The 10,167-nt window shown below is 33.9% G+C and overlaps 1 protein-coding gene across 1 annotated transcript in view; it reads right to left on the reverse strand.

Moving 5' to 3' along the window:
• Nucleotides 1–511: 511 nt before the first annotated feature.
• The window catches only part of LOC144970232 (sorting nexin-25-like), a 25,476-nt gene continuing 15,820 nt past the window's right edge, over nt 512–10,167 (reverse strand). Inside the window, exons 17-22 of the mRNA XM_078909662.1 lie at nt 8,322–8,455; nt 7,780–7,839; nt 6,724–6,870; nt 5,534–5,715; nt 4,386–4,486; nt 512–3,753 (exon numbers count right to left, since the gene is read on the reverse strand). Of these exons, the coding sequence (XP_078765788.1) occupies nt 3,574–3,753; nt 4,386–4,486; nt 5,534–5,715; nt 6,724–6,870; nt 7,780–7,839; nt 8,322–8,455 (804 nt within the window). The 3' untranslated portion in view covers nt 512–3,573. The remainder of the gene's footprint in view (nt 3,754–4,385; nt 4,487–5,533; nt 5,716–6,723; nt 6,871–7,779; nt 7,840–8,321; nt 8,456–10,167) is intronic.

A 10,167-nucleotide genomic window follows, 5' to 3' on the forward strand; every position in this document is an offset into this window, starting at 1 on the left:
AAATCATATATTATATTTGTTAAACAAAAAATATTTATAAAATACAGAACAAAGAGATGATTTACAAGACAAAAAACATCATCTCTCAAAAACTCTTTATACATTTGACTTGTTCCCTCCCATCCAGGGTATCTGGCCAGGGCCAGGACAAAACCAAGTATTCTCATTACAAGACAAGTGAAAGCTTGTTGGAAAACAGATATAGGGAGATAAAAGACACAGTAAAAGCCTCCCTGTCCACTATGGGAGGTCATGAACCCCATCCAGTGAGTGAGAGTAAGTGAGAAAGAGAGAGAGAGAGAGAGAGAGAGGGGGGGGGGGGAGAGGGAGAGAGAGAGAGAGAGAGAGAGAGAGAGAGAGGAGAGAGGAGAGAGAGAGAGAAGAGAGAGAGAGGAGAGAGAGAGAGAGGAGAGAGAGAGAGAGAAGAGGAGAGAGAGAGAGAGAGAGAGAGAGAGAGAGAGAGAGAGAGAGAGAGAGAGAGAGAGAGATTATCCACTAAAAGGACAAATTATTTTTATGATTTTTATTTTTATTTTTATTAAAACTTTATTTTCTTCATGGTTATATATAATTTCAGTCATCTCTATAATCCTATCGGCATTTGTGACCTGTCGTCTAAAATTGCTATTATTAGATATATCTGGGTGGTTGAGATGATTAACACTGAATTCAATGTTATAACAAATGAAACTTGGGTAAATTTTGCTTTATTGCGTATAGTGGATACGTTTTCAAAAGTAACCAAATTAAAACTTCATATTTCTGTTTGTTTTAATTGAATATCACTTTTTTGACATCCCGACCTAATATAGCAATCTGAGACAAAAGGTCACATTTGAGAATAAAATACAAAGAAAGAAATTATTGCACGCAGTTAAATAAGAAAGAAAAGTAAAGAATTGTATCAGTATCATTGATTTTATCTTGATCATCAGAACTTGTTTATAGAATCATACCATAAAATTTCTAAATAATCATAACAGTAAAATTAGTGTTATAGAACATATTGATTTCTTGAATACGGTATGCTGGAATCCATTGGCTTTACAGTTAGAGATTCAAAGTCACATGCATAAAGACCTGGGTTCAAGTCCACAAGTACACAGATTTTGGTCATCTTATCTGCCTACCCAGCATTGAAGGAACGTAACTGAACCTAATTTATATCCAACAGGAAAGTAAATTGTATTTAAACAACGCAGTTTTTTCACGAGACCAGTACGTATACAATATAAGTGGTCTTGTGGTATGGCACTCGTCTTTGGACTGGGAGGTCCAAGGTTTGAGTCCTGTTCTGAGCAATGTATAGTCGAGTCATTGGAAAAGGCTCTTTACTCACATTCTCTCACCATACTCAGGTGTAAAATGAGTACTGGGCCATTAGTATGTTATGTTTATCTTATTGCGTAGAACAAAAAACACGGATTTCTATTTGAATTATACATATTATTGCACTCTTGATAAAATACTTGAATTCATTAAGCATAACAAATCCTTGAAGAAAAAAATCGTTCACATTTAATTACTTCATTGAATAAGAATACCACAAACAAAAAAAGAAAGAAATTCAGGAAAAGTAAAACCAAATAGGAAAATGAAAATAAAATATTTTTAACGAAATAATTATTAATAAACAAGCATTACAGAATAATTATAAAAAGAGCAGTGAAAGTTAAACAAGTCACAAGTAAATATGAAATCGACAGAATCGTCAGAAAAAAGTGAGGGATTTTCTGGACGTGATACTAAAGCAATTTAAGGCGGGAGATCAATAACATTCTCACATGGCTTTCAATACTCTGGATTGATCCTCAAGGAAAAAAAATGAATGTTTAAGTACAGAGGATTCAATAAAGAGGGGAGCCCAATAGCTCAGTAGGTAGAGCACTCGATTCACACATCAAGGGACTGAGATCAATCCCAGGAAAAGTCGAGATTTTTTCAACCCCCTGTCCACCCAGTAATGATTGGGTAGCTGGGTCTTTTATATCTGGTGGAAAGTACTTTGTGATAGATTAGCATCCTATCCAAGGGGTAGCATTTAATTTCTATTGTTTCACGTCATAAAAACTGACATAAACTGCGGCTAATGGTTCTCAAGGACAGGATATTCAACACTTACTGGTATACTTATAATATCAATAAAACATGAGGCCATATTTGACCAGTCAACTGCCATACTCTGGAAACACAAATATTAAAAAATTTGGCCAGAAAAATCGTTCTTCAAATATCGATCGATTTAAACCTGCAAAGTCCCTGGTTTGAGAGATTTTACCATTTAAATCAATCAATATTTGAAGGACGGTTTTTATGGCCAAATTTTTAAATACCTGTCTTTCCAGAGTACAGCAGATGACTGGTTAAAACCTTAAGTTGTTAAAACAAATATTAATGGAATGATTTGAATAAAAACGGATTACCTTGACCTAATCCCCAAAATTGTTAAAAGCAAATATATCTTAAAATCACGATTTAAAAAAATAATCATTCTGGAAATAAAATGGACCCTGATACTTCTACAACTACACTTTATCAATATGCAACGCATGATCTATTACCATCATTCCACATTAATTATATTCATAAATTTAGATATCTTGCTTAATAACCGAAAAGTGCTGATGATCATTTTAACTTTAATGAAGGGAAAATAAACACATTAAAAAGGCGTTTTCCGTCATCCATAAAGGGTGGCCGGTTTGACCTCAAGGTCTAAATAAAAGTGGCTGGTTGAACCAAAACACCACTATGAACATTGTATTTTTTAAATCTAGATTTTTTTAAACTCAAACCGACCATCTAAAGTGATCATTTTAAGATGTTTTTATATCATCAGGTATGTTGATGACTTGCAGTTGCGAGTTTACTGAGGGTTACTAAAATAACAATTTGTGGCCAGTTTGACATGAAGTGACTTTATATATGGTTTGGAAAGTCCGTATTGGTATGTAAAAATACTTACTACAATCAACAAGGGCATCGGTTTGTATACAAGTTTTTGCCGATATATTACAATATTGCACAATTGCTTAAAACAGTTTTACATGTCTGACGGTTCAGATGGTTAAAATTGAATTTATAGCTAGAAATCTAGATCATTCCTGAAACTTGGGCCAATATGTTTGATTAAGAATGAAGAATATAAACTCTTAAGGAGCTTAAAAGAAAAAAAAAATTGACATCTCTAATCATTTTAACTTTAAATTAATTCACTTTTTGTCATCTGGTTCAGTACCGCTCTGAGCCGCGCATAGTTGAGTCCTTGGAAAAGGCTCTTTTACTCACATTCTCTTACTGTACTTGGGTGTAAAATGAGTACTTTGCTGTTAACAGTGATGTCTCTGTTTAGAAAAAAATATATTTCGATTTGATATTGCCTAACAGGCATCATTCCTCGTCCTACATGTTCAGCGCTTTAGTGGATAGTGCGCTATATAAAAGCTCAAGATTTGTTTGTTTGTTTTTTGGTGTTTTTTTGTGTTTTTTCATCCCAACAAAATACTGAGTTGCAACATGGGTCACAATTGTTAATCATAATTCAAAATACAGCAATCCTAAGCCTGTTTAGACCTAATCTTTGTCTTCCTGTTCCCGATCTACGTCTTTCTGAACTTTCTGCATCTGTTGTTGCTGCTGCTGTTGTTTCACCCTCTCTTTTTCCTCTTGATACGACACGTTCCTTGACAAGACTCTGTTTCGAGATTTTTTCAAATCTGGTAGTATCTCCACCAAGACTAGTTCTATCAAATTCTGTGGATTGGAAACCGTCATCTTGCTCAGTATTTTTTTAAAAAACCAGTAACAAGCCTCTTTACAGAAAAAAAAAACATTAAAAAAAATAACAATAATTTTTTTAAATAATAAAAAAACACATAAAAAAAACCCAAGTCTATGGGGGCAGAAATTTAGACCTAGAAACCTAATCTCTATTACGTGAATGAGGGTAGAAGAAAATAATTCTGACATATAGATGCGACTTTGTGGTCTTGTGGTATTACACTTACTTTTGGATTGGCAGATCCTGGGTTCATTTTCCGCACTGAGTGGTGCAAAGTTGAGTCCTTGGAAAAGGCTCTTTACAAACAATGTGTCACCGTACTTAGGTGTAAAAATGAGAGCCTGTCGTTAACAGCATTGTCTCTATCGAAAATCACCTATCAGGTATCATGTCTTTCATAGTATGACCATATAGATGTTTACTACTTGACCAAGAACTTAAAGCTCCTTCGCAACTTGATTAAAATAACAAATTAAGGTAAGAATTAAATATGTAAAATATTACTAAATTTGAAAAAAAAATGTTTTGTAAATACACATATTAATAATTTTATAAATTTCTTAGGTAGGATATAACAATTAAAAATAGATTTTCAAATACTCACATAGAGCAAGTGTTTGTTAAGCATCTTGTTTTGTAAGACTTCAAATGATTTAATCATCCCTCTACGACTGTTATCCTCTCCCACCAACGTTTTCAGTATATCTGCAAATGAATTTATTTTTCGGTTATTAAAATGAAACACTATGGAAAAATATAAATTAAATATCTTCTCTCATTCTTTGTAAAGCGCTTTGATCAAATTTAGTGGATATCGTGCTATATAAAAGCACAAGTTTTTGGGGGGTTTTTTCCAATCAATTATGAAAGTAAAGCATTATATATTCAGCAGCGACTAAAACTTATTTTCATGTTAGAGGGGACAAATAGTTTTAAAAATTAAAAAATTTACCATTACAATAACTTCTTTATTTGAGTTTCACTGATAAAAGATTCTGCAAGAGTATAATACAAGCATTTTCATAAAACTGAACAAAATGGGTAATATCAACAAAACACAGAGGCAATTTTCAAAACTAGGATACATACACATTCTAGATTCTAGAATCGCTTCAACATAATTGCTATCAATTAGTTCATGTGTAATACGTTTCCTCATTGATTTTGCCAACTGCAAATGTCACAAGAGTCTAAGACAAACACATAGCCACACAACACAGAATCTCTCTTAACATGACAACAACAAAATCTTATATTTAAATTCACATATCACAATGCAGATATAAGACTTTAACATTGAGACAACATTTAAAACTAAACCAAAAAGAAAAAAATCCTCAAGGATAGAAATTGAAAAATTGCAATGAAAAAAGAGTCACTTGAAATAAAAAATCCAATTTTAGAAATAACTTTTAAAAATCTTTTCACAATGTAAAAGCCTTAAAATAAAACCTGCTGGGTGTACCCTTAAAAGTTGTAAAGACATAATATTTATATATATTTTTTTAAAGCAGCAAATCAATCATAACTTTTTCAGTCAGAACGTTGAACTTTCAATTATAAATATTTCTTATTTTGGCCTTTTTTTTCTTTTGATATTATTAAAGCACACATTTATACATACACACACACACACACACACACACAAACACACACAAACACACATACCTGAATACACGCGTGCCCTAACACAGGGCATATTGATTATTGTCCACATCAGTAAAAAACATTTTACCAGCAGTCAATACTCACCAGGCATATTCTCCAACAGTTTGACCTTTGCCCTCATTCTGTCTGCCTGTTTCTGCGAGTCCAGTCTTGCTTCTTGTACCCCAAACCACTCCCCGTCTGGCCATAGACTCTCCCTTAATGTGTGTGTGTAGTAAATTAACATAGGTTCGCTCACCAACCAGTCCACTGTCTCTTTCACTTGTCTGATATAAAATAAAATATTTTAAAAACTCATCCCTTATGTGAGTATTCCAAGACAAAATATAGATAATCTATTGAGCAAACGTATCATGATAAAAGGAAACACCCATATTGTCAAACTGAATACAATGAGGATTGATAATCAAATTCAAATAAAAACATAACGGTCACCGAACTGGGGCATAGATTTCTCTTGGTTACAGTGCAATGCCTTACCCACTTAGCCATCCTGTTTAATACGAGAGTACCCAAAAGTCCCATATATATTAAACATACTTATGTGGCACAAAAAACATCATCTGACAGTTAAGATCTAAATTTTGATAATGGCACATTTTCAAACAACAAGTAAAAAAAAGAAAGAATGCAGATCAGAATTAAAACTGAATCAAACATTTTCACAGTAAGCCATTGAATCATATTTCATTGAAAATACTATTTAACCTAAAGTATTATATACTATAATAAGTCCACAATCTGCGTTTCCAATTTGAGATTGACCATTGTGCTTATTCAGTTTGGGTATGGTTGAAACAAGTTGTAATGGGATTGTGAAAATTTTATTACACATCATGCTTTTGACATTCTTATCAACATCAATAAAAAAAAGGAAAGATGAAATATCAATCATGAACATAATGACAGTCATCGTCATCTTTTTGTGCCATTAATATAATTTTCATAAACTGTGGTGCAAAGTCCGTTTGGGTTTCCCCGTTTGTCAACAAATGATTAATGAAACGTTAAAAGTGAGAGAGATGAAAGAATGACGTTTTAATGGTGTTGTTATAAACCTTAACAACGCCATTCTTTAATCTCTCATCAGCCCTTAGTGTTTCATTCATCACATTTTGATGACAAAGGGGAAAACCCAAAATATCCACATTATCTGACTTAGTTAAATAAATTGAAGCTTCCATTCTGTTTCCGATAGTTATTTATTTCTTTGAACTTCAAGCAGCAACATTTTCATCATCACTTTTCCAGGTAGCCCTCACTTCCCGACTCACCTGTCGATGGAACGTCCAAAAGTCAACTCCACAAAACTCATAAGACTTTTCCTGACCCAGCGGAACATTCCCTGCAACTCAAACACTTCCCCCACAAGCTTGTACAATGGTTTGGCTATAGAGTCTGTACTTCTCTCCTCTTTTGAACTGGGAATATATTATGGGGTCAGAATTAAAACAAGGATCTCTTTTATCAAAAATTCAAAATATGACTCTTGTAAGAATGACAATATGTTTCAGGGTTGTTTTTTTTTTTTTTTAATTAACAAAAATAAGTCAATATGCTAACAGCTTGATCCAATCCAAAATTTTGTTCACTTAACTCGATTTTTATAACACACAGGTAATATGGATCCAAATTGTGACATTATATGCAAGTTTTCATTTGAAACCTGTATCTGGTTAAAACCAATTATATGCTCAATGACCAGATAAAAAAAAAGTATATCAAAGAAAAGGCAACAAAATCAGGAAGTATAAATATATAGCAATGCCATTCTGCCAAATGACATAATCGATCAATAACTTTAACCCTGCAATCAATGCATCATGAAGTCTGATTAATATCCTCATCGGTTTCAGGTATATATTAAGCTCTTTTATACCAACCATAATCATTTTCATTTGATTTTGGCTGTATTAAGAAATTCCTTATGGAGCATTTGTTTCACAATGCACTACAAAATTTCCATAGCAGGCTATATGAAACAAAATTTATATTTCAAACAGTAAAAGTCACTTGTTAAATGCTCTTTTTTTAAGATCAATATTACACTATCCATCACCTGCTTGATAGGTATATATTCACATCTGAGTCGAGTGAGTTAATGTGAGTAAAATGTCTTACCCAAGGTCACAATACCAGAGGCACTTTAACCTATCCACTCACTGATCACACTCATAATCCCTTGACCTTGTAACAATGCAACACAAAATATCACTCCACTCTTGATGCCACAATTGGTAAAAGACTTTAACTGATGACACTCAAGACGAAATAGTATTGAAATGATATATTTACGTAAATGTTCCTGCAATGTAATTATGACAACTCACTTGTCCTCACTAAACATAAAGTCTTCCTCGTTCTCTTGTGTGTCTGATCCAATGGGAAGACTGCAAAGAGATTACAAAAAAGGAAATTAAAAAATTCCTCTCTAAGAATGAACTTCATCACCAAATTCTTTGTATAGCTGTAAATAAAAATAAAATGACTTACCTTGTTGAATTTTCAATACAAAAATATTGACACATGAAAATCATTGAAAATTTAGGATAAACTAATATGATCGTTTAAGAGTTATCATTCTTTAAAATGCTCTTTGCAACAATAATATATCAATAACATTTTTCAAAAATATATAATTAACATCCAATGTAAATTTGACTATATTCTGTGTATATCACTGTTTCAAATTATTGTATAGTAATACACAAATAAGAATTATATCATTGTTATATCTATTTATACCAAAATACAGTTATCAATTGACTTTCTAAGACCCAAAAGATATTGTGCTTTTTGATGAAATCTGGAATTTAGAAAATCTGCATTGTTAAGAAAGTTTATCTTAAAATAATCTAAATTTCCTTTCTACCTTTTCAGGAGATGAGCCAAAGAGAATTTACTTTTCTTTTCTCCGACAGTGGGCTGATGGACAAACTCTGGTGTGGGTGACAAGAAGGCGTAGATGGCTTCACTGTGGACAATGCGGTCATCCTTCATAATTACCTGGAAGATATATCAAATGTGCAATGATTTTGTTTTGTGATGCAAATTGTCGTGGAGATTGCAATGAATGTGAAGTAAAAGAAGAATAATCAATCGATTTAGGAATGTGTTGCTTTACCCTCTCTCATTCATAGACCTTAACTCTCCTCCTTACCAGCCATTCTCTGAATTTTAAATGAAACGTTACACCCATCCAATACAAAAATAGATTATTCTTACTCAAACAGAAAAGCAACATGTAGATTCTATATTCATGTTTTTCTGGCTTTAACAAATATATATTATAAAATTTTGTAATGTAAAAGAAATCAGAATGTGAAAATTGTTGGTTGCATCGTAACAAATGTGATGCTTTCCCTATGGTTGGTACAGAGAGGGTTAATAGTTAATGTCTTTGTTAACTCTAGTTAGTTCCCTTAGTATAAAACCCCATGTTTCATGAATAAATGCCTCTTCTGCTCTTGCTCTCAACCATGTCAATTTCCATTCATCATAGAGATATAATAGAGGGAGAGGTTATCTATGACATTAGAACCTTGACTTCACATACTACATCAACATAACACGTCTGGAAAATCCCTACACAGTATTTAAAAATGCTCTTGACTACATTGGTGAATAATTAAATGGTTTTCAAGCATATAATCTAATGGTAAAATAATGACATTACAAACTAAGGACTAAAACATTACAACAGTTATGATGATAATGTCGACAATGATGATGATGACGATGATGATGATGATGATGATGATGATGATGATGATGATGATGATACTGTCTTACCATTAGTGCCGCGCTGAAGACCGGTCTGGACCGGCGGTCCCACGGTCTTTTAGCTGTGAACCGGAGACCGGTCCCATAGGGGAAGACCGGCGGCGGTCCTCACTTCTTATCACCTTTCAACTAGTGCGGGGCGGTCCTTGGCAAGCTTAAGGACCACGGTCCTACGGTCTCGCGCCATAGCCTACTACTTCCCCAGCGATTCGTTGCTTCGGTTGCCTATCTTCCACCAATCACCACCCATCCCACTTAATTAATCGCACCCACCCCCTTTGCCATACACTAAACGACACAGACGACCATACAGGCAGACGACCACCAACCTCCACTCCGCAAACCGCCCTTTCGTGTGTGAGATGGGGGAACAGGAGGCCCACACCTTGGACGATTCCATTATACGGGGTAAATTTCAAAATTTACTACACCATAATGATCGCAATGACAATGATCTATGGTGAAGGCATGACCCTCTTCTCTAATGGGTTATTGTTTGAAATGTATGTGACTACTAAAGATGTGTGTGTGTTTGTGTGTGTGTGTGTGTGTGTGTGTGTGTGTGTGTGTGTGTGTGTGTCGAACCTAGCAAGTAGCAAATCCGATTTTTTGTTTTCTTTTGTCCATCTCTTGTCACCACTCCTTTCTATCGCAGTGTTGTCATTTAAAATAATACAATAATATTAAAATTTCGTTTGGTGTTTTTACTAATCAAATAATATGAGTTTCATTAGTTTCTTCCTTCCAAAAAACCCAGTTATAACGTCTGAATTTTAAAAAAGTCCAATAGAATATTTGGGGACCCCGATAGCTCAGTTGATAGAGCACTCTCTTTATACGCAAAGGGCCAGAGATCGATCCCGGGTGCAGTCGAGTTTTTTCTGAATCCCTGTCTACTCAGCAATGAATGGGTAGCTGAGTTTGTTAGATCTGGC

The sequence above is a fragment of the Berghia stephanieae genome, chromosome 4, assembly GCF_034508935.2.
Source record: "Berghia stephanieae isolate SIO BIC M18660-M18661 chromosome 4, UCSD_Bste_1.3, whole genome shotgun sequence".
Classification (NCBI taxonomy): Eukaryota; Metazoa; Mollusca; class Gastropoda; order Nudibranchia; family Aeolidiidae; genus Berghia; species Berghia stephanieae.